We start from the raw sequence: 25,224 nt of genomic DNA on the forward strand, positions 1-25,224 counted from the left end.
TCGCAGGAACTGTGTTCTCTTCATCATAATTCTCCTGGCCTCGATCCTTGATGTCCAGCAGCCTCTCTATCCGAGTCCAAACCTCAGGTCAAATATCATCTGTTTCTGTAGTTCGCTATTGTCCAGGCTACATACATGACCCACGCACTTCAGATGTTGTAGGTAGCAAAAGTCACGCTTTGGGAGTTAGATAGAGCAGCTGTTCGTTGATCTTCAACCCTTACCCTCAATGTTATGTATGCATTACACCAGGGGTTCTCAAAGTTTTGACAGCTGAGGGCCAATTTAGGAACCCAAAATTTGACTGAGGGCCGCCAAAGGAAAAAAGTAATGTACAGTGGGATTAAAACGAACAAATGTAACAGGATTTAATTGAAAGTTAGAGAGAGTCGACTTTTCTCTTTAGCTGTTAACTGTGACTGGTAACATTGTTCGGGTGCTAGTAAATCAGGGTTAAAATGGATATCAACGTCTGGACCTGCGTTTGACACGCACATGATGCATGACGAAACGCTTCCAGAGGGAGCAAGGAACGGTACGCTCAGTCAGGGGCATGAAGTGTAAACAACAACATCTGAATAATCTAAACTGGTACTCCCTGTAAAACGGGGGTAGATTGACAGGCAACGCATGGATAGAAAGTGCAATTATATTGACAACCACCAGATGGCGCCGTTTCAATTCCATTTAAAAAGCTTTATGGCACGACTTGTTGTAATAATAATAATAATAATTCATTGAATTTATTTAGCGCTTTTCTAGACACTCAAAGACGCCTACAGTGAAGGGGGGGGGGGGGGGGACCTCACTAACCACCACCAGTATGTAGCACCCATTTGTTGTGAACATTATTGCCAATGCATTATCATGCTTACCTTTATATTTTGTACCTGATGGAAGTATGTTTTATTTCCCTACGAGAGTTTTGTACTTTTCTAATGCATAATAATAATAACAATAAGATTACAAATATTACATAAATTTAGCACAAAAAGTAACTAAATTTAATGTATGGTAGATTATTTCTCTGAGGTAACAATGCTTTTTGGCAATAAATCTTTTACCGTTGGAAAACCTGTTTAGTTCCCTTTCAGATGGTGCCCCATTTGTAAGGAACATGCATTTTGGGATGAGTAGCAGCGTTGAGTATGTGGGTGGCGCCCATGAAAAATTTGCCAAATCTTTTCTGCCATTGTCAAACAGGTTAATCTGCTGGTGCTATTGACCCATGTTTTGAGCTTCTGGTACCCCGAGATGCTGCCAATCAGGTGCCTGATTGGCAACTGATTGACAGTTCATAGAAGAGAAGGAGAGAGGGAAGAGAGAGATGGAGTTGAGGCGAGGACAGACCTTGTTGTAGGGGAAGGTCATCCATACTTTGAGGGAGGGCTTGAGTCCGATCACAAGAATCTGAAACAGAAGAAATTGGCTTTACATTTACCTTGATATATGGGTTTATATTATGTGATTATATATATATTGGTTAATACGATGGTTTCAATCACATGCCATAAAATAGGTTAAACTGACCATCTTGGTACTTCTCGACCAATAATTCTACAATACCCAAGAAACCAGATAGTTTTTATTTTGATCATAAATGGCTGCTTTGAATGTGTGTGACATCATACACTGAAACCAACCTTCTTATTTTCTATTTCCTTTTCCTTTTTCATTCTCCTACAGTTGGGTAATTCGGGCGCTGTTGCCCCCAAAACATTCCACCCGGGATCATCCCAGTTCATGCATCCCATAATGACTTCTATTCACCGCCGACCCTGACCCAGAGCCCATACCTTGGTGAGGGAGCCCATGGCCAGCAGGGAGTAGGGTGTGATGGGGTGGTCCCTCAGGTCCGGGGGGGTGTGCAGTGGCTCGATGCAGCACACCTCCCCCTTAGAGCCGCTGAAGAGACAGCGCGAGTCGCACGACCGCATGCCCATCACCCTCCTGGCAGAGGACGACCAGAACGTCAGGACACACGTGTGTTTGATACGCTCACTTAAAGCAGCACTTGTTTATTTCCGTCCACTAGAGGGCAGCAGATACAATCATCCTTTCATTAACTACAGGTTATCAGGCTAATGGTAATTTTTCATATATCAATAAAACAGGCCATTTATTTATTAAGGAGACATTTTTATCCAGAGGGAAAGTGGTTTATATGATTTTCATTGCATTTTGGAAAAAAAGTCTTTCAGGAGCAGATTGAGATTAGGGCATTAGAAGGAGGTATGTTGTGTAGTACTTGTTATCTCCAGGTCATTAACATGCTGTGTAGTACTTGTTAACTGCATGTCATTAACATGTTGTGTTGTGCTTGTTTACTGCAGGTCATTAACATGTTGTGTACAACTTTCACCTCAAGGTCATAAATATGTTGTGTAGTTCTTGTTAACTGCAGGTCATTAACATGTTACATGTTAGTACTTGCTGGATGTATTTGTTTACCTGAAGGCCAACTCAAACACTGATCCTCCGCTGTCGTTGCAGATGGCCAGTGTCGGGTCGTCTGTAAACTGAGCCCAAAGAAAAGATGTTGAGGCAAGACATCTGTCAATCATACTGGTTCATTAATCTGTTGTTATTAATCTGTTAATATTACTGTTAATGGATCTGTTGTTATTAATCTTTCCATTATGCTAGTTAATTAATCTGTTGATAAACATTTGTAGTTAGTTGTTGTTTGACAAGCTGTTCGAGTGTTATTTTACTTTAGAATGCACTACTGGAGTGTGTACTAAAACCTAAACAAGTAGTATTGGAGTGTGTACTAGTACCTTGACATGCAGTAGTGAGTGTCTACTAGTACCTTGACATGCAGTAGTGAGTGTCGACTATAACCGTGACCTGCAGCAGTGAGTGTGTACTAGTACCTTGACATGCAGTAGTTAGTGTGTACTAGTACCTTGACATGCAGTAGTTAGTGTGTACTAGTACCTTGACATGCAGTAGTGAGTGTCGACTATAACCGTGACCTGCAGCAGTGAGTGTGTACTAGTATCTTGCCATGCAGTCGTGAGTGTTTACTAGTACCTTGACATGCAGTAGTGAGTGTGCATAGTACCCTGACATGCAGTCGTGAGTGTGTACTAGTATCTTTCCAAGCAGTAGCGAGTGTGCACTAATACCTTGACATGCAGTAGTGAGTGTGTACTAGTACCTTGACATGTAGTAGTGAGTGTGCACTAGTACCTTGACATGCAGTAGTGAGTGTGTACTAGTACCTTGACATGCAGTAGTGAGTGTGCATAGTACCCTGACATGCAGTCGTGAGTGTGTACTAGTATCTTTCCATGCAGTAGTGAGTGTATACTAGTAGGCCTACCTTGACATGCAGTATCGCGGTCCCAGGGGGGTGTGCGTCTGTGATGGTCCTCAGCAGCTTCCCATTGGCCAGATCCCACATGGTGATCTGAGGAACACACACTCTGCTTCAGAATACTTTCATTTGGAAAATATTTGTTCTTCATCAATCTGTGTTCCATGACAAGTGCATTGCTGTATGAGAAGAGATGATCTTCCTCTCTGTCTGTGTGTGTGTGTGTGTGTGTGTGTGTGTGTGTGTGTGTGTGTGTGTGTGTGTGTGGTGTGTGTGTGTGTGTGTGTGTGTGTGTGTGTGTGTACGAACCTGCCCTTTGGCAAAACCACACAGCAACCGCGAGCAGTCATGGTTGATACTGAGGGCGGACACGGCGCCAAACTCCGCCCCCGTTGCCGTGGTTCCCAGGCACAGCCGCAGCGCCTGATTGACATCTGGAAGACAGGAGGCAACACGGTTTAGATAGACCGGGTAAATCGCCTCACTTACGTTGTGTTTCTCCGGTTTTGCTCTCTGGATCGCCGGTTGGTTGCGGTGTGTTCCGTCGCTAATCAGCATTCAACATGTCTGACAGGAATCATCCCCTGCTGTGTGCCGGACTCACACTCACAACACCCACGGGAACTCAGACCTCTCAGGAGAAAAGCCATGCAGTGGGAACAAGTATGAATGGAAAGGTCACCATCAATTCGGGGAATCCCGTGAGGAATAAACAAATGAATGAATAATAAGTAATGCATATTAATAAATACAAAAGGGAACAAGGTGGACGTGCAGCAGAGCAGCGACGTGAAGCAGGACAACAGGTTAGCTCAGATGCTAATCTGTCTACCGAGTTAGCAACAGACATAATCACTTTCCTATAATACATTTATTAAGATTATACCTATATGCTTCCCCCTGGATGTGTATGAGAACCCAAACACCCCACACACATAGCAATGTATAAAGGGTTGGTTATATACATAAAAGGGGCAGAAAAAGATGATGATGATGAATGGTCCAGGATACACACATGAGCAGCATGCACCCCTCAGAGAGACCCTACCTTTTCCTGTGGGGGGCATCGAATCGAAGGCATGATGAAGAGAGAACACCATATTAATACGTTGTGAAACAGACACTAGACAACCGCCACATCGCAGACACCCCAATATTTTGAGTCTTTTTTATTAACTTTTATATAACTTTGTAATGTAATTCCCCTTCCTGTATACATTTCCATATTATACTTAATTAAGTTAAAGGGGTAGTTCGGAATTTTGGACATAGGGCCTGATTCCGAAGTGAGCATTGGTATTCTATATCACTGGAGACAGTTTTCAACACATTTCATTCAGTCCTTCTAGTTGCAGAGTTCGCTCGTGCTAGGCTAGCGCATGTCAACGGGCAATGCTAGCCTGCTATTAAAAACTGTCTTACCCACTCCACAGTACACCCGAGGTAAATCAATTATGACGCCAGACTATAGATTTAAATGTCTGTGTTGATAGAATAATGTTAGAAATAAAACTAACCATGCATCGCATGAATCATCGAGGGACTACTTTCTCAGCAGAAGCGGAATTCTACTATGCGCTGGTTAGGTTTGTAACCGAATCACGACAGATGCCTTCCACTTGGCCTTCACCAAGTTCTCAAAGCACTGGGACATACATCCAGCCAGAGAGGTCTACAGGCTGGTAAGGGTGTTCGATCCAAGGCAGGCTCCAGCTATGGAAAAGTCGATTGAAGCCTACAACACACTGAAAACCAATGGCAAATCCATCACCAGAGCTCAGTGAGCAGTGTGATCGCCTTCCAGCACTGTGTGTCCAGGGAGCAGTGTTGGTTTTATTTCTAACATTATTCTATAAACAGACATTTAGATGTATAGTCTGTGTCGTTATAATTGATTTACCTCGGGTGTACTGTGGAGTGGGTAAGGCTGTTTTTAATAGCAGGCTAGCATTGCCCGTTTACTTGCGCTAGCCTAGCACGAGCGAACTCTGCAACTAGAAGGACTGAATGAAATGTGTTGAAAACTGTCTCCAGTGATATAGAATACCAATGCTCACTTCGGAGTCAGGCCCTATGTCCAAAATTCCGAACTACCCCTTTAACTTGATAAAAAAAGAAAGCTTCAAAGACAGGGCTTTCAGGAAGGAATGGGGATGCAGGAAATGGGCTCTGCAGCATATATTTACTGTTTAGTAGAGATGTTCCGATACCGATACTAGTATCGGAAATTCCTCAGATACTGCCTTAAATGCAGTATCGGTATCGGCGAGTACGCAAGTCTATGCGCCAATCTGATACCATCACATGACTAGCTAATTTACTACACAGGCAAAGAACGTCACAAACACTGCGGTGTTGTGCTGCGTTAGCTAACGGTCGCAGGTGGAAAGTCGGAATGGGAAACGCATCATCTCAGACCTACGTGCGTTTGAGCTACCAAGTTGGAAAAACATTGATGCTCACCCTTAACTATTTACAGAATCATGAAGGACAAAATAGTATCGGAACATCTATATATCTATATCTATATCTCTATATATCTCTATATATCTATATCTATATCTATATCTATATATATCTCTATATCTATATCTATATATATCTCTATCTCTATCTCTATATATATATATATATATATATATATATATATACACATCCGTGTTCCAGAACTGAAGGAACTCTTGTTGTTTCTTAAAACCCAACTACAGTTGTGACTGCTTTTTTGTGTATATATATATATATATATATATATATACATATACATATATATATATACACACATATATACACACAAAAAAAGCAGTCACAACTGTAGTTGTGTTTTAAGAAACGACAAGAGTTCCTTCAGTTCTGGAACACGGAACAAGGAAATGAACAGGAAATTGAAGGACAAATATACATATTTCATTGATTATCAAGTTTCATTGTATGAAATGTGTGATTTATTACACATTTACGGACCTTGAAGTTAAAGATTATAGTCAGAGTACAGACCTTAAGTTAAAGATTAACATTTTGAAGGAAACCAAAAACCCTCGGCTTTCAAATCCCAGCATGATTTCTTTCATTGGCAAGAAAACCTTCCAGACCGTCTGAGACCCTCATCCCCCTAGGGGTGGCATGTGGCTCAGGAGGTAGAGTGACTTAACTGGTAACCAGAAAGTCGCTAGTTCGATCCCCTGCTCCTCCTAGCTGAGTTCCGCGATGTCCCTAAGCAAGACACATCACCCTGACTGCTCCTGACGAGCTGGCTGTCGCCTTGCATGGTCGACACCGCCGTCGTGTGTGAATGTGTGCATGAAAGGGTGAATGTTAGGCAATATTGTAAAGCGCTTTGAGTGGCCACTGGTAAGAAAAGCACTGGTTAGAAAATGCAGTCTATTCACCATTTATCGGACTGCACTATAAATTTCATGGACAAAACACTAAACAGGGAAATGAGATAAAAATGAATCATGCCTCCTGTTTCTGGCTAATCACACACAAAGACTGCATGGTCTTTTTTTTAGTGAGGCTTTGGTTTGGTTTCTCCACAATCACGTCATTCTGTTTACAACATCAACAAAATTATGCAGCATATAATTAAGGATTAAATCATAAGTAACATGTTAGTTATTTATTAATCACCGAACCAGGGGGAAAGGTGCGGAAAGGTCAGGTGAGGAGAAGCGATAGTGAGGCTACGACCATGAGAGGGATCGATAGTTTGGGTTGGAGATAAGGTGGGCATCACCAGGTCTTGATTCCCTGAGTGAATAAAACCTGAGGTTGGTGAGAGGTCCAGCACAAGTTGACTGGTACCCGTTCAGAGCATCACACTTCAGCCCCACCTCGCTGCCTTCCTCATCGTCGCTTCGTCCTTTTTTTTTTTAAACACTGAAAGGGGTAAGATCTAGGCAAAACTGTTTTCTTCACTCCCATAACAATTGACAAACATTTATATTTACAGCCTAAATTGAAAGATCATTTTAGTTACAAGATCTACCCGATAATAATATGGTGGATTCACTTAATAATTGGTGTCGTGTCTCAGTCATTATTTTGAAGATGTTTTAATGAGTGTGTTTATCTGACTCTTCTGGACCTGCCCCTGTGTTCCCCAGACCAGCAGAGACCATGTCTTTCTCAGCTGCACCGTGGAGATCAGCAACTCCAGCTCCAGCGTCCTCTCGGACCCAGGGTAAGCCCTTCATCGATTGACAAACAACATCAGGGTGTTGAACACGTGCTAAATAATAGTGGCCAGTACTTGGTCACATTGGTATGTTTGTTTGGGTGTCGTCCGAGTGTCTCTGTCCTCTTATTCAGGATGCTCCTGCCGAGCGGGCAATGCTCCTTGCCCCTGTCACCCCTTCTGATGCCGGGCTCCGATGGCGGAGCCTCCTTCACCGGCCCCGCAGGCGACGACTTGGACTGTCTGTTCGCCTACCTCCTGCCTAACAAAGGCGTCATGCTGGCCGTCTGGTTCAACGTGCCTTCCGAATGCAGCAATGGTTCCAACGACTTCGCTGTGGCCATCTATGACTGAGTAGAGTTGTTCCGATACCGATACCAGTATCGGAAATTCCTCAGGTACTGCCTAAAATGAAGTATCGGGTATCGGCGAGTGCTTTTTTATTGTGATTCTCATCTATCCCAATTGTTTCCACGTATATGCTCATGCGCTCGACGAGCACGGAAGCGACAGCCTGCAGGAGTGTGCCCGCTTGTCGTGCCGCTCGACAGGAAGCTGTGCCTCCTCTCTGCCTGCTCGCCTCTCCATTGAGAATTTATTAGCAGGCGCGACATACGCTTCCCGTCTGAAAAGCCCTTTATGGCACCTGAGGCAGAGTCCTGCACGGGTTTGGGTACCCAGGGGTAGCCGACGGGAGACTCGCACAACTTGGATGAAACAAGCTAAAAATAATGTACTGTGTCGGAATCAGAAACGCATCATCACCGACCTACATGCGTTCGAGCTACCAAGTTGGAATAACATGGATGCTCACACTTAACTATATTACATTTATAGATTATAAATGCAAATGATCTAGTTCTGGAAAAAAAAAAAGAATTGACAGTAAGTGAACCGGTGCTGAAGTTCAGGAGTCGGAAGCGGTGCTGGGAAGGATAACATTGCATCCGAACATCCCTTCTAGTATCTATTATATATATATATATATATATATATATATATATATATATATATATATATATATATATAGTATGAGAACTAATATACATACATATATATATTTTGGCCAAACTTATTCATCTTAAGTATGCGAACTGCACCGGAACAAACAACTTCTTTAGGTTGAAACAAAGGTTGAAAAATATAGATACATAGAAGAAAAAAGAATTGAAGTGAAGCGATGCCGAAGTTCAGGAGTCGGAATCGGTACTGGGAATGATAACATTGTATCGGAACATCTCTTCTGTCTTGTAACATATTATAGTACACATATGCGGACTGCACCGGAACAAACAACTTCTGTAAATGAAACAAAGGTTGCAAAAAAGAATAGGTATGTATGTGTATGTATATAAATATATAAATAAAGCAGTCACCACTGTTGTTCCTTCAGTTCTGGATCACGGAACAAGGAAATGTACTGTAAATTCCAGGAAGGTTGCATGGTGATTTAACCCTTAATATAATTAAGGGTTCAATCCATAAGTAACATGTTTAGTTATTTGTTAATGTCATGGCGAAAGTGAGGTCAGGAGAAGCGATACTGAGGCCTAGGCCAATGAGAGGCAGCGATAGTGTGGGTGGGTGATATGGTGGTTATCAACAGGTCTTGATTCCCTGAGTGAATAAAACCTGCACAAGTTGACTGGTACCCGTTCAGAGCACCACTCTTCAGCCCCACCTCGCTGCCTTCCTCATCGTCGCTTCGTCCTTTTTTTTTTTTAAACACCAAAAAGGGTAAACTATTTTTTCTTCTACATTACAATTCAAGGGTTCCTATTGTAAAAATCTGAGTTTTTCTAAACTTACACTTGCGATGTTAACAGTTAACTGTTTAGCTGTTAATCTCAAATATTTGGACAGATAACAGATACAATTTTTTTTAATTGTTTAATTGTTAATCTGTCAATTTGTACTAATTATAAAAATATATACATCCATAAAAATAAAGAGTTGTCCCTAAATATTCTAATTGCCAAAGTATCCTTTGTTAATTTTGGAATCAAACATTATAACTGTAATTTCGTTGTTTAGTTAATCAGTACGTCATCAATTATTGACGTTATTTTGCCTTAAAGATTTCATTTACCTTTAATATGTGAAGTTGTCAGGCATGATGCAATCTTAATGCATACTGTTGTTATGTACTTTACAAATTTAGGTATATCCACGCTTTTAGAAATTCTGTTTCTGCTTTTTTCCTCTCAACGAAGAGAATTGAGAAACGTCGAGACTGACAAAACTGTCAAGATTTGTCACTAGGAGGACTTTAAACTAACCGATTGGCTGTTAGCCTGCTATATTCTAATCGTGACCAAGTGGCTTCATAGCTGGTATCATTAGTTAGTCGTAATAAAAGCCTGAGTAATAATCTGTTTTATTTAATAAAGTATATGCTCACACATGCTTGACATAACCAGTGGACACCTAACAAAAATCTGATGTAGGTGTTTAACTATTTGAATATACCTTTGGAAAATTAAACGATTATATGAAGTTGGAATTTGAGATCATGCATTGGGCCAGCCTTTTTTTCCAATGAAGAAAAGCATTAAAAAATATAAAAATAGAATTCCATGTCGGTTATCGGTCGGAAAACAATTCAAATCCCTACTTTACACACAGAGACGATGAAAAATGTTCATTGGAAACATTCTGCCTCTTTGAATTCCTGAATTCTACATTCTACATTCAAATTCTCCTGAATTTGATAATTGGTGACGTCTCTCATTTCAAACTCATTATTTTGTGTGTTCCCCAGCCCAGCAAGAGACCATGTCTTTCTTCAGCTGCACCGTGGAGATCAGCAACTCCAGCGTCCTCTCGGACTCCAGCTCCAGCGTCCTCTCGGACCCAGAGTAAGCCCTTCATCGATTGACAAACAACATCAGGGTGTTGAACACGTGCTAAATAGTAGTGGCCAGTACTTGGTCACATTGGTATGTTTGTTTGGGTGTCATCCGAGTGTCTCTGTCCCCTTATTCAGGATGCTCCCGAGCAGGCAATGCTCCGTGGCCGGGCCCCTGTCACCCATACTGATAGAGGGCTCCGATGGCGGAGCCTCCTTCACCAGCCCCGCAGGCGTCGCCTTGGAATGTCTGTTCATCTACCACCTGCTTGACAAAGGCGTCATGCTGGTCGTCTGGTTCAAAGTGCCTTCTGAACGCAGCCATAGTTCCAACGAGTTCGAGGTGGCCATCTATGACCCGACCGAGTGCGACCACAATCTGCTCCAACGCATGACCAAGCGCTCAGAGAAAGGCCCTCTGAAGGCAACCAAGGCGAGTGTCTCCTGTCACGGCTTGGTGGTCCGAGCCACCATGTCTGACACACCCAATGCCGTGCTGAAGGTGAACGTCAGCAACGTTCCCCTTCCTACCAAAGGGGTGAAGGTCGGCTCTGCGTGAAGACCGGCTCTGTGTGAAGACCCCTGTAGTTTCAACCACATCAATCTGATGGTCGTCATGAAACCAAATTTTAAAATCAATGCACAACAATGGGTGTCAGAGTAGGATACCCTCTTAGAAAACGCATTAAAGCCTTAACCACAGAAATTAAGTGTTGCATCATTTTTTACACCTCTGTTTATCCTAGTCATCCAATCACTTATTTTGTAAAAATTACCATATTTCTCTATAAGCCGCAGGAGCGGTAAAATGGGGTTGAAAGAAATTGCTCCATAGTATATGCCACATCTAATAAGGCAAAACCTCCTGACCTTGTACATGTACTGCCCAATGCTGGCGTGAATCCTGAACAATACGGTTGAATAGCCGCGTTGCCGGTCAACTGCTCGGGGAGCAAGCGTTTGTAAGTAGTGTAATTGTTTTAGATTTTTTAGATTGAGGTTTTATTCTTTTTTACTGTAGAGTAAGACAGGATGTTATGGTATAGAGAGGAGGAGACATGCAGCAAAGGACCACGGGCAGGAATCGAAACGCGTTCACTGTGGTAATGACTGGGCCTTAATGGTACACACTCCACCTGTGAACCACCTGGGCTGACTAAAATGTTTATCCCTCAGGAGCATATCACTGAAAACGTCACAGATCTTTCCTAATTTTTAACGAACTGCCAGGATGTACAACATACAATAAGTGTGTAAGGGGGGGACGGTGGGGGGATAAGAGGGATGGCTATGCAGAGTCTCGGTGTCTAAGTAAGGGCCCTATTTTAACGGTCTGAAACCCATGTGAGAAGCGCTAGTAGTTTTGTGGGCGGATCGCTGGCGCTGTTGCTTTTATACCTGGCGGATAAATGACTCTTGCACCCGATGCAAATCTAAAATGGGTTGGTCTGAAACCCGTAGGTGTGTAATGGGCATAACGTGAAACAAACCAATGAGAATTCCATCTCCCAACCCCTGTAAGAGCCAGCGCATTTGAACTTGACGAGTTGATATTTTGACAGCGAGCTTGCGGCCTACGCTGAGATAGATGCATGACCGCATGAGTTGGGCCGTTGGAAAGAAAGAGACCGGCCCAGACCTGTTCAGCGGATCTGCGCCAAATGATAGACAAGACCTGGGCCAAATCTGGACCAATTACATTATGCTGTCTGGGTGACCACATGAATTTCAAACTTCAAATGGCTCAGTTTATGGCCAAATAATAGGCCTAATTCACACATGGAATAGCGTTTTCTTCTACAACTTCAGAAACTGAGTCGTCAGGTAAATATCGCAAAAGAGAACTTAACACACATAAGAAATGTGGTCCTGTGGACCCAACTGTGGGTTTATTTAATGATATGCCGCAATACATTAACAAACATCGTTTCTTACCAGTATTGTATACATTATCGTTATCGACTTGTGCTCATAATATGCATTAATATAATAATATATTAATAATATAATAATATACATGGCCATGGACTGTATTATGCGTTCCGTGTTTAGTTTGCATGTGTTTAAACAGATGGGTGCACACACGCCCCACTCATCACCCGCATTCATTCATTCTTTTAAACACTCACTCGCGGTAAAACTATGTTTTCTCACAATCAAATACTCATCAATCCTAAAAGTTATGGACTGGTACATGATGTCTGTGTTAAGAATGTATGTGTTTGCTGTATGGTGTTTGCAGATGCATTGATTTATGAATAAAACTTATTACCGCTGTATCAGCTGTTCTTTCCCAAATCATTTAACCAATGTTATCATTTACCCTAAAACGAGATTTTGTTTTAGAAGGCTGGGATATACTTTGCTCGAGTTTATTATTATTATTATTATTATTTTAATGCATGGCATAGCCTACTACAGTGTTCATGTAGTAGGCTTATGGAATTTAAGCCTTCCACAATCCACACGCTATTTCTATGCAGTTTCACACATGTGAACAATCTTTGATATCATAATATTTCAATTAGGCAAATTGTTTGCATGTTTGTGCTGTGTATTGCCTACGTGTGTAGTGTTGCTTTCATCAACGAAAATTATGACTAAATATTGTCATAATTGGCCCTTCGTAATGATCAGGGCCGCCATTGGCTTGCGTCTCCATCTTATTTATTCTGAGGTAGCTTTTTATGTCGGGAGGTGCCACAATTTGTCTCCTCGTTACTTCCTGATACGCCCCTCCAGGCAACTTGTTACCGGTAGTGGTGCAGAGATGACGCCTCATGAAACGTCAAAGCCTCGCAGCCAGACGAACCATCAAAGTGGTTCGACCTCCAAGCTTCAAATGAGTACGCTAGGGACACCTAGTGGTGAATGAAATTATGATGAAAGAAAGAGTTTCCTGTGATGATGTGATGTTTGCTTCGTAGCCTACAACATCAAAACATTTGAGAATTAAAGTCGTTTCAGTGATACGTGCCGTTCATAAATATTTCCCAGGCTCATGGTAGAAAACAAATCATTTGACAAAGATTTTCATCCCGGGCAAAATAGAATGTCTTATCAACTACAGTAGCCTACTAATAATTGTAATAATATAACTGCATGATGACTGAGAATGAGTGTCATTAATTACATAGCCATTAAAGTGATCTTGGAACTGGGTAGTCTTCTTTTTGTAAAAATGTGCCAATTGTGAACCCATATCGCGGAACAGCCCGAGATGAAGCCTCGAGCGTCACAAGCTACATCATTTCGCCTACGGAGCTTCGTTCGGGGAACGAGCCGAGGTACTCCGACACACGCCCCGATGCCTCGACGCAAACCATAACATCACTAGCTACCGGTACGTACGCACACTTTTCCTATGGACGCTCTGACTCTTGTTTGCAGCATGGTGATTTGCTTTTTCACACTGGTCGCTTTGCAGCGCTTTTGCCTGTTGCTTGCTGGTGCGTGCGGGATTATTGACCGTGTAACATTCTCGTGTGGATTCCTACCGAACGTTAACATTCAGCGGTGCTCCGTGAGCTCGCTGGCTTAAAGGGACTCTTACCTTTGTTGCATTTTTACACTTTTTTTGGATAAGGTTAAATTGGTATTAATAAGGTAATAACACTCTAATATGCAAGACAGACCCACCAGGAGTAAAAACAAACAATTATTTTACTCTCATAATATTTAGTGAAAACTTCAACCAATAAAATTCTTCGGACCGAATGACCTTATTGGCCGACAGACCTGTCTGTTTGCTGCATGGATATATAAGGTTTTCCGTCTGCTTCTTGTGGCGCATTCGGGCCCGCGTCATCAAGGCGCGTCCTCAACTAGAGGGTTTGTTTTGATTCCACGGCAGACAGTAGCGAGTAGCTACCGTAGCGACTGACGATGGCAGACCAAAGTGGTCCACGGCGTACTGAAACTGCACCATTCAGTCCGATTAGGGGACTCATCTCGGACTCAGACTCACAGAGTTACCCTCCTCTGGAGCCTCAGGAAGACCTCCAGACTGTTGGCCACCAACTGCACCATTCAGTCCGACAAGGGGACCCGATTCGGCCTCAGAAGCCAAGTGGTCCCGCTCCCCTGGATGATTCTCAGGACCTCCAGACCGTTGGCAACCAACCGCACCACTTAGTCCGATTAGGGGACCCGTTTCGGACTCAGACGCGAAGTTGTCCCGCTACTCTGGAGCTCCGGGAAGACCTCCAGACCGTTGGCCACCCAACCGCACCACTCAGTCCGATTACGGGACCCATTCGGACTCAGACGCGACGTTGTCCCGCTACTCTGAGCTACAGGAAGACCTCCAGACCGTTGGCACCCAACCGCAACCACTCAGTCCGATACGGGACCCATTTCGGACTCAGACGCGACGTTGTCCCGCTACTCTGGAGCTACAGGAAGACCTCCAGACCGTTGGCACCCAAACCGCACCACTCAGGTCCAGATTACGCGAACCATTTCGGACTCAGACGCGACGTTTGTCCCGCTACTCTGGAGCTACAGGAAGACCTCCAGACCGTTGGCACCCAAACCGCACATTCAGTCCGATTAGGGGACCCATTTCGGCCTCAGACGCTACGTTGTCCCGCTACTCTGTTTGTAATGCTTATACACCTTTCTTATACTCAGTTGGGACCACTGTCCTTCAACATGGGGCCTCAAAACGGTATCACACGAAGCCCATAAACTACAGTGAGCCACCTGCTAAATTTCTGTTTACTAGACCCCTGGTAGATATTATGACCCCTGGGAGTCTAAACATAACCCATGGGAGTCTAGAACTTTTGTACTGTAGCGACCCTGGGACAGTTAAATAGTTTGTGTGTTATGTGTTACATTATATTTCGTTGTCCGCTATGCCAGTTGTTCTATGTGCATGTATTGTAATGTTCTTCTTGTCAATCAGCGTGGGGGCGAATCATTAGGTCAGCTGGGGGAGGGCCTTGGAAGAACAGGAGGGTGGGGGCCTGCACGCGAGTGAGACCGTGTGGGGGTGCCGGGGTAACCGGGGTTTGTTTTGTGTCGGTTTTCTGCCGTTGGTTACAATGTTACGGGTTTCAGTGACCCTGGTTTTGGTTCATTAAACTACCTTCAACTACTAATGACTCGACATCATTATGTCACCGGCGAGGTCGTTACAGTACTCTAAAAAATAACGCTTAGTTTTGTACTCCTAAAAAATAACGCTTAGGGGGTGGGGCATTGGAGGAAGGCGGGATGATTTGAATGTGCTGTAATTCTCAAATGCAACAAAGGTGAGAGTCCCTTTAAGTAGGAAGTTGCCAACTTCCTGGTATGTATCCCTTATTTTAGATCGCTATTGTTTTTGTTTTAGAATTATGTTGAGCACTAACGGGGTGACCTGGGGGGTATACCACGAACCTCCGCTGAACATACCCAGGCTTTCTTGGGAAAACCTGTCTCGACAGAGACGCAACTCGCAATCAGAGTTAAATGGTACCACGACGCTCACTTTAGATTCAATTAGTTGAACCATGTTTTCCGCTTTAGGTTCAATGCCGCGTTCACATAAAAGGGGCGTTTATCGCGTCATTTGACTCACCCTAATGAGAAATGAATCGAGCCGAGAGCGGTGTATTTCACCCAAGGAGAGCAGTGTATTATTATGAACTCCAACGAGGAATTCAAAGTTCAAATCACAGCCAAGGGGAAAAACGGTTGCCCATAATATGGCCTAGGGTTGCGTGCTGGCAAAAAATAGCCGACGCGTTAATTCGTAAGTGAAAGATCTGCATATTGTCTAAAAAATATCATGTATCATCATGCGTTTACCCCCATAGATGTGGTGCCAGCAAGCTCCTACAAACATGGGGGCCAAGCCAAAATAAATATAAAATATTATTCAATGTGGTAAGTTGTAAGCATCCATTTGAATAATTTCAGGTGAATCTAGCCTATGATTTGCAATGGCCTAGGCTCCAACCTTTAATCTCATGTTTCTTACTGTAGCAAATAAAAGAAAACCCAAATTAATACGCCTGGGAGGGGGACCGCTCCACCACCCTTCACCACTTCGGAGGAGCTGGCTCTCGCCAATAACGAAGGTCGGCCGATGATGGTGGAAGGGGGGATGTCCTCTGACCCCACTGTCTCGACACGACAATCCAATGCGTTTGTAATGAGTATGTATTCATGTATTGGCAATGGACATAAATAATTGTCTTGCTAATCAAATGTGAAATGATTGAGTGTAAATTAATTGTGTCCATTTTTAGTTGAAGGTACAAACATTATTTTGGAGGAGCCGCCGACAATCAATCTCCAATCAGAGGTATATAACTATCAAAGCAAAGTATCACGTATTCTTCTAAATGTTTAATTTTTGGAAAGAATGTCTAGGTTTCCCTGAATTCTAGCAGGAGACTCTGTCGCCCTGTGACTCCAGGGCGACTATGGAGGTGATTTTTCTTAACAATTCTCACAGCTATAATATGAATTTGTAGAATAAAAAATACCTAGGCCTAATTGTGTCACTGACATAGCGGTTATGTAAAGGATAATGGACAACACGGCACTTGGACTATCCAAGGTTAATGTACGTTGAACGTGGGGCCACCTTTGAACTTGAAACACAGACACACTGCGCAACAGTAAGTGCACGGCTTCTTTGTGTAGCATTGCATTGCCTACATTACGGTCCAACAAGGACGATCAAATAACGAATACCCTCTGATGAGAATCTGTATCTCTCAAAGAATATCGTCAGACAATGCCAAGGGATCGGTTCTGTCCTGAAAAACCTTCTGTCTCCGGAGAGGCGCCCTGTCCGATAAGTGCGCGAGGTCCACGGGAACACCCACAAATGGTGACCCCATTGACGGAGGAGGGGCTAGGAAGCTGCGCACGCCGATTTAAGGAGCCTATCTCCGGGTAGAATAAGCTGAAAACCTGCTCCGACCAGGTTTGGTTGCAAGCATAAGTCACCATGGTGATACAGCGACGCTTAAAGAGATCGACTTTCGTTGGGTCCACGTAACCCAGGCTTTGAGCTCAACATACCCTCGCTAAACCTCTAATCGAGGTTCGTACTAGTACAGGCCCCTGTATGCCTTCTAGGTACTGCCGATTGTGTCGTTTGCCGACTGCTGTTTTTTGCCACCCGTTGCTTACCTGCAAAGCTGCCTTAGCCGTCTTGGGCTAGCCTGGAAGATAGCGGCGAAGACGCTAACGACGACTCCTTTAAACCATATCCGGCTATCTGTTGTCTGGTCCTTGTGTGTTTCCATCTGTCCGTGTCGCAATTAGTGTGTGTGTAGAGTGTTTGCGTGTGCGTGAGTGTGTGTCCTGGGGAAGTGTTTGGTTTAATTTGGGGATTCTGTTTATGGTTTGTTTGAGCCCTGCTTCTGTTAAGCCACTGGCAGGAGGCCTTTTTATAGCTGCGGATAGCCAGTGGGCTATCAGGCATGTTTAGATCCTTTGGGCCTGGTTTGTGCATTTGTGTTTTTTAATTTTTCAGTTTGTTTCTTTTGATTATCGAGTTTGACACTAGTGGGAGGCTGTTTGTAACTGCTGCGGATCACTAGTGATCACGTAGTTGGCCAATTCCCCATTTGTTTTGGTTGCTCATTTCTTTTTGTGAATTACATTCTGTGAGTTTGGTTGCTAGCACTTGTGGTAGGCCATTCTATAGCGGCGGATCACTTAAAGGTTGTATGGGATTTGCGAAACGCCAGCAGATTTTGAATATACACAACTCAAATGGTCCTACCCCTTCTCCTTCAACTCTGACTCCACCCATTCCAAGTACATGGACGCTCAATCATGCACGAGCTAATAGATGTGCGAGAGCGAGCCATTAGCTAGTTAGCTAGCTCCAGTAGCTACCGCAGGATAACAACAAACAGAAGCTTGCTCTGGGTCACAAGCTTTGAGTATGTGCACGAAGGGGTCACGTGCGGGGGGAGTGCAGTACGACCGTTTGACGTACTTACTGTCCAATGCCACTCGGTGGTTCTGGAAATCATTGGCTGGAGTTTTTCGAGCCCTGCCCGTTCCACAGATGATTGACTTGTTTAATTTTCATGTCAGTACTTCTAACTCAGTGGCTGTAAGTGGGTTATGAATTATGATAAGTATTTCAAGTAATTTTGCAAAATGGCCAAAAAGAGAATTCCATACCCAACCTTTAAAGGTTGGGTATGGTTGGGTATACTATATTTTTTGGCCATTTTTGCAAAATGACTTAATCGTTATCATAACCCACTTACAGCCACTGAGTTAGAAGTACTGACATGAAAATTAAACAAGTCAATCATCTGACGAGGTCTGCCCAGTTCAGTGGTGCAATGGCTTTATTGATCAGTAAGATACCTCCATGTATCATTTGCGCTGGAACACGCCTCTGCTTTTCGCCTAACGCCTCTCAGGGCGCAAATGTAGTGGCGCGAGATTGCGATGGGGGGAAATCAGCTTTGCGCCCGGGTGCAAACTAGCAACGATACATGTGTCAGTGTAGAAAGTTATTGTGCTGGATGCAAGATAGGGCCCTAAGAGTCTAAGTGACTCTTGAGTCTTTTGCGGAGCTGGTGAGCGACTCTGCGGTCCTGACATCGACAGGGAGCTCGTTCCACCACTGCGGGCCGAAAAGGAGAAGAAAACGACTATGAGTGGGGTGTTTACTGGAGCGCTCTGTCTGGTTTCACCAGCGCACACTACACTCACCCATCAAAGGACTGAGTAGGAAGAGTGGGAGATGAGTGCTGGAGGATGAACCCAGCATGATGTTCCCGTCCTGATGATTAACAAGCCCTTAAGAGCGTTGGCGGTGTGACTCAGGTACAGGTGTGGTCCAACCTTCTGGTGAGTTCCAGGGAAGGGACAGGGGGCGGACGGGGGGAGACAATCCGAAAGAGTGACACTGAGGCCAGGCCAATGAGAGGCAGCGATAGTGCGGTCTGTTTGTCCTAGTCATCTGATTATTATTTTGTGCGAATTACCGTATTGTTCTATAAGCCGCAGGAGTGGTAAAACGGGGTTGAAAGAGGCTGCTCCATAGCGTATGTTACATCTTATAAGGCAAAACTTCCAGACCATGTACATGTACTGCCCAATGCTGGTGTAAATCCGGAAAAAAACTGTTGAATAGCCGCGTTGCCGGTCAACTGCTCGGGGAGTAAGCGTTTGTAACTAAGTGTATGATTTTTGATTGTTTGAAGGTTTTATCCTTTTTACTGTAGAGTAAGACAGGAAGATATGGGATAGAGAGGAGACATGAAGCCAAGGACCACGGGCAGGAATCGCACCCGGTTGCTGCGGTAATGACTGGGCCTTAATGGTACACACTACCACGTGTGCCAACATCGTTTTGTTTACGTCACCAAATATATTATCCCATGATGTAGGCTGACTGCGTCTAACCATTGATGAGGACTTCTTGGGTTGAAGAAAAGGTACAAAGTTCCAGGAAGAATACTTAATCAGTAATCTGACATCGTAACTACGGAGACCCCTCGAGCATTCGAAGTTCTCCGTCGGGATGTCGGATACGCAATGCAATTCGCCGCCCATCGTTCTTATGTGTTGACTACAAACCATGTAAATAGTGTTGTACATAAACTTCCAAAGCTTTTTCAAATCACATTTGGTGTTTTATTGCTCCTTAATGTGCAAAGTTAAACAATGTACAAAACTAAGTAAATAAGGTGCAAAGTCAAACCGGAGAAGTGATTCCGGAAATTATTTTGTTAGAGAACCATCACAGTGCTTGCCGTCTCCGTTGCGTCGACAGGATAGTTAAATATTTTTTGGATGCGCCCGTAATCTACTGAGAGGTCTCAATAGGCTCTCCGCTATGGAGAGGGCTCTCCGTGACTATGTACAGCACTTTACGGAGGACTATAAACCGGCATTTACTTTCATCGTCAGCACCGGCCCCCTTCTTCTTGGCACGGCTGTCAACATCAGGAACATTCGCTAGTTCGATTTTCTCAAAAAGTTTCAAAATAGATCTAGTAGTAAGTACGGGTAGCATCGAACTAACGTTAGCCCAAGGGAGGCTCCATGATTGCTAAATCGAATGAGGGAGTAAAAATTGCCATTAAAGAAGGAAAGCATAGTATGCCTTGCGACTATGCTTCGCAGTATGCCTTGTGAAACCCAGTATGCCTTTGAAACACCTCATGATTATTCAATGAAACGCTACCAGGAACGCCTAATGGCGTTCCTGGTAGCGTTTCATGTTAGATTTTTTATTTCATGCCAATGACAGATAAAGAATGTGAAGTTAAACCTTGTAAATTGAAAATGCACTCCTGCCTCTTGCCTTACATAGATATCATGTGATTATGTTTTCCACTGTAGTCATTTGTGTCAATGTGTCATGGACTGAAACGCCCAAAGCCTTGCAGCTGGAACCTTCTCATAAAACCTGAGGTTGATGACAGGTCCAGCACAAGTTTATTGATAACCTGTTCAGAGCACCAACTCTTCAGCCCACCTTGCTATCTTCTCATCGCCGCTTCGTCCTTTTTTTAAAAAAAACACTAAAAAGGGTAGATCTCGGCAAACCTTTTCTTTCTCTCGCATTACAATTGGCAAAAATGTATATTTACAGCCTAAATTGAAAGAACATTTCATTTACAAGAACTACTGGGTATTAATATGGTGATTCACTTTTGATAATTGGTGACGTTTTAATTTTTAAACTCATTATTTGAAGATGTTTTAATGAGTGTGTTTATCTGACCCTTCTGGCCACTGTGTTCCCCAGCCCAGCTGAGACCATGACTAACTTCAGCGTGCAACCATGGAGATCACCAACTCCAGCCCCAGCGTCCTCTTGGACCAGGGTAAGCACTTCAGCGATTGATAAACAACATCAGGGTGTTGAAACATGTTGCTAAATAGTCGTGGCCAGTCCTTGGTCATATTGGTGTTTGTTTGGGTGCTGTCAGAATGTCACTTGTCTCTGTCCCCATCCTCAGGATGTACATGCCGAGCGGGCAATGCTCGTTGCCCCCGTCACCCCTTCTGATGTCAGACTCCAGCGGCAGCGTCTTCCGTCACCGGCCCCTTTGGCCACGACTTTATGGCTGTATTCACCTACAATCCTGCTGGCCAACACATGCTGGCCGTCTGGTTTCCACGTGCCCGTACCCAGAAGAGAGGATTCACGACCTTCGCTGTGGCCATCATTGACCGGACCAAGTGCGACGACAATCTCCTCAAACTCATGACCAAGGGCTCAGAGAAAGGCCCTCTGAGGCCAGCAAGGCGAGTGTCTCCTGTAACGGCTTTGTGGTCCGAGCCACCATGTCTGACACATTCAATGCCGTGCTGAAGGTGGAGTCAGCAACGTTCCCCTTTCTAACTAAGGGGTGAAGGTCGGCCCCTGTAGTTTCAACCACATCAATCAGATGGTCCGTCATGAAACCAGGTTTTAAAATCAATACACAACAATTGGTGTCTGTGTAGGTTACCCTCTTAATAAATGCATTAAAGCCTTAAACACGATAATCAAGTGTTGTGTCAATACTTACACCTCTGCTTATCTTAATTCTTTACTTATTTTTTGTTCACATTACCACATTTTTCGAAAATAAGGCCACATTTATTATAACGCCTCTGCCTTTTCGCCTAACGCCTCTCAGGGCGCAAATGTAGGCCACAACGACTCTACGAGTGGGGGTTTACTGGAGCGCTCTGTCCGGTTTCGTCAGAGGTCCCCACACTTACCCAATCAAGGACTGAGTAGGAAGAGTGAGGGATGAGTGCTGGAGGATGAACCCCGCGTGATGTTTCCCGTCCTGATGATTAACAAGCCCTTAAGAGCGTTGCCTTGTGACTTGTTTGCTCAGGTACAGGTGTGGTCCAACTTCTGGTGAGTTCCAGGGAGAGAACAGGGACGGGGGGGAGCCAATCAGAAGGAGCGACACTGAGGCCGGGGCCAATGAAGGCAGTGATAGTGCGTGTGGGAGATAAGGTACAAGTCGCCTGGCACACCAGGTCTTGATTACCTGAGTCAATAAAAACCTCAGGTTGGTGAGAGGTGCAGCACAAGGTGACCGGTACCCATTCAGAGCAACACTCTTCAAGCCCACACTCGGACCTCCTCATCGTCGCTGGCCTCATCTTCTGCAAACTCTTCCAGGCCCTCTTGTCATATACGGTCCGTTTCGGAAGTGAAAAAGGTACGTCCATTTTGAATCGCTGGGTGGCCCTCCACCTTGTTAAAAGACGTTCTCTAGAAGAGTCGTTTTTCTGCGTAACAATTGGTTAGAATTATATTTAGGGTCTACCACTACCACAAGATATAACTGGAATGGTAAAATATTGATTTGACAACCCTACAGTTTCCATTAAGATGTTTTAGGAGAAAATAAAGCAATCCTGTCGTAACTAGCATAGTTCTAGGAACATAATATTAATAGTTACGTAGTAAGTAGTAGTAGTAAAAGCAGCAGTAGTATAGTAATAGTACAAAGGATCACGCCCATCACTCAACATGACTTAATGTTTCATTATTAAGAGCTGAATATGAATATCTCCATTCTGAGTTCAAACCACACCACAGTCTCCCCTACTTCACAATTTCCACTGCTGCGATGGACTGAGGACACTAGAAGACGACCAGCTTCAGCCACCTAAGCCGGTTTAACCTGACCCCCCGTTGTGTCTCCTCCAGCCCAGCAGAGAACATGCCTCACCGCAGCTGCACCGTGGAGATCAACAACTCCTCTGGGTCGTACAGCCTCTCTGACCCCAGGTAGGCCCGCCATTGGTTCTATTTACCGGCAAGCACTCGAACAGGAAGTACAAGCTGGTGGAACTAGCAGAGGAGTCGCTCACCAGCTTTGGACGCAGAGTCGCTCACCAGCTTTGGACGCAGAGTCGCTCACCAGCTTTCCGCAAGAGACTCACTTGTTCAGAGTTCTACCAGACTATGCATAGCCTCCCGCTCCAAATGTACTTAGAGGTCCCGTTTATATCACCAGGTTTGAGTGTGATTAGCCGTTACAAGCCGCTTTGAAAAGCTGCCCCTTCTGACATCACAAGTGGGCGTGTCTACCAAGATGTATGCTGGACAGATCAGTCTACCAGTCTACCCAGTGGACTGTAGCAAACGTTGCTCATCTATCCGTCATACATCTAGGTAGACACACACACCTCAGGTCAGAAGAGGCAGATTTTCGAAAACGGCTTGTAATAGCTAATCATGTGAATTAAGCATAATCTTCCAAGGTTTGGGAACAGTAGAGTAGCGTGGATGGGTTTTTTCCCCATTTCTATTCAAAAGGAACCGGGTTCGATCCCCGATATCCGCACGAACCGGTTGTAGTCCGCCCTGAGCTAGACGCCTTAACCCCGACCCGCTTCTGAATCCACTGTGGGTCCCTAATGACACAACAGTAGTCATTTGATCGTATTTGTTGGTTTGAGTACGTCTGGCGTCTGGGGGTCATTGTCCTGCCCATCTGGACCCACTGAGGCCATCTGATAAAAATATGCTGAGTCAAACCAAACAATTACGATCAAATGACTTAGCATGGTGTAGCATCTTAGCCTAGCTATGTTTCTTGCACACAGGGAATGGGTTAACTTAGTGATTGTTAGTGCTCGACACTTGGTTCTTTGAACATCCTTACCGTACCGACAGTGATATATTGTTTCTCTAACTTCTGACTAATGTAAGTCTCTTTGGATAGAAGCGTCTGCTATACGCCCTCAATGTAAACATCATATTCGGGTCATTGTATTTGCTCCATGGGGCTCCCCTGGGAGCTGTCGGGTGCTAACCTGCTGTCCTTGGCCCCCCCGTCCTCAGGGTGTTCATGGAGAGCGGGTGCTGCGAGGTGCCCCTGCCCCCCATGGTCGGCCCGTGCTCCCAGGCCAGCGCCTTCTTCAACAAGACGGAGGGCGCGGCCACGGGCGCGGTGGGCGTGTTCACCTACAACCTGTTCAACTACGATCTCAACGACTACAGCCACTTGCTGGCCGTCATGTACTCCGTGCCCTACGACCGCATCCTCTACTCCAACTGGTGCGCCGTGGGCGTGTTCGAGCGCGGCACCGAGTGCGACTACAGCCTGTACGACGCCTTGTACAACGGCTCCGAGGACCGCTTCGCCCGCGCCAAGGCCGACGGCGGGGGCGTGTCCTACGAGGGCGACTACGTGGTGGTCGGCGCCTCCATGTCTGACTCAGGGGAGGCCGTGGTGAGGGTGGACATCAACGACCTGGGCATGTACTAGGGCCGGGAGGTGGGGGAGGTGGAGGAGGTGGAGGAGTGGGACTAGACTAGGACAGGGGGAGGTGGAGGAGGGGAAGGAGCATGGCTAGACAAAGACAGGGGGAGGTGGAGGAGGGGGAGGAGGTGAGCTAGACTAGGACAGGGGAGGTGGAGGAAGGGTGGTGCTGTGTGTGTGAACCCTCCCGTGGTTTCAATCAAATCGTATCTTGATAATAAAAGGTAATAATGATAAAGGTGATCGTTATCTTTTAACCGGTGCACTAAAGCCCACTAACGACATTCAACAGCGGTTGGCGTCATTCTTTATTGCTAGGAAGTCATTTATCATTTGAATTAAAGAAATTATAATTTTATATTTTTGACTCCCCGTTATTTTACCTCACCTCTTGTATCTGAGTGTGTTGCACTAAAACCTCTGTGGTGATCGTTGAAGGAGGTACGGCTGAAATCAGACAGCCAGACCACTCCACCGGCCCGCCCCGCCCAACATCCCAGTCGTCCTCATGACTCAGACAGCCGATACCACGCAGAGACCCAGGGAGCACTGGGTGCTAATCTCCCGTCCAGTCAGAGATAAGCAGCCTGGCTCCTGTGATAACACGCCCCGGTACTACGAATACTACGGCCAGGGAGGGACCGGCCGTACGTTTAGTAACCTCTCAGGATTG

The 25,224-nt window shown here is 44.8% G+C and overlaps 2 protein-coding genes across 8 annotated transcripts in view; one reads left to right on the forward strand and one right to left on the reverse strand.

Annotated features, from left to right (window-relative positions):
- vps8 (VPS8 subunit of CORVET complex) overlaps positions 1-25,224 on the reverse strand; it is a 44,898-nt gene that overhangs the window by 16,711 nt on the left and 2,963 nt on the right. Inside the window, 5 exon segments of the mRNA XM_030379877.1 lie at positions 1,351-1,410; positions 1,797-1,950; positions 2,452-2,519; positions 3,329-3,415; positions 3,632-3,756. Coding sequence (XP_030235737.1) covers positions 1,351-1,410; positions 1,797-1,950; positions 2,452-2,519; positions 3,329-3,415; positions 3,632-3,756 — 494 coding nt within the window.
- Positions 9,148-24,909, forward strand: LOC115560456 (DELTA-stichotoxin-Hmg2b). 7 transcript variants are annotated; one of them, XM_030379883.1, is made up of 7 exons: positions 13,378-13,687; positions 16,149-16,218; positions 16,318-16,490; positions 16,584-16,639; positions 21,077-22,496; positions 22,991-23,071; positions 24,131-24,909. In XM_030379883.1, exons 6-7 carry the CDS (start codon positions 23,004-23,006, stop codon positions 24,555-24,557), a joined length of 495 nt encoding a protein of 164 aa, XP_030235743.1. In that variant the 5' UTR covers positions 13,378-13,687; positions 16,149-16,218; positions 16,318-16,490; positions 16,584-16,639; positions 21,077-22,496; positions 22,991-23,003; the 3' UTR covers positions 24,558-24,909. The 7 variants fall into 7 exon arrangements, 6 of the variants coding, with proteins under 6 accessions (XP_030235747.1, XP_030235743.1, XP_030235746.1 ...); XM_030379884.1 differs by lacking the exon at positions 13,378-13,687 and adding an exon at positions 15,625-15,640; XM_030379886.1 differs by lacking the exons at positions 16,149-16,218; positions 16,318-16,490 and having other exon boundaries at positions 13,381-13,687.

Source organism: Gadus morhua, chromosome 15, assembly GCF_902167405.1.
Source record: "Gadus morhua chromosome 15, gadMor3.0, whole genome shotgun sequence".
NCBI classification, from domain to species: domain Eukaryota; kingdom Metazoa; phylum Chordata; class Actinopteri; order Gadiformes; family Gadidae; genus Gadus; species Gadus morhua.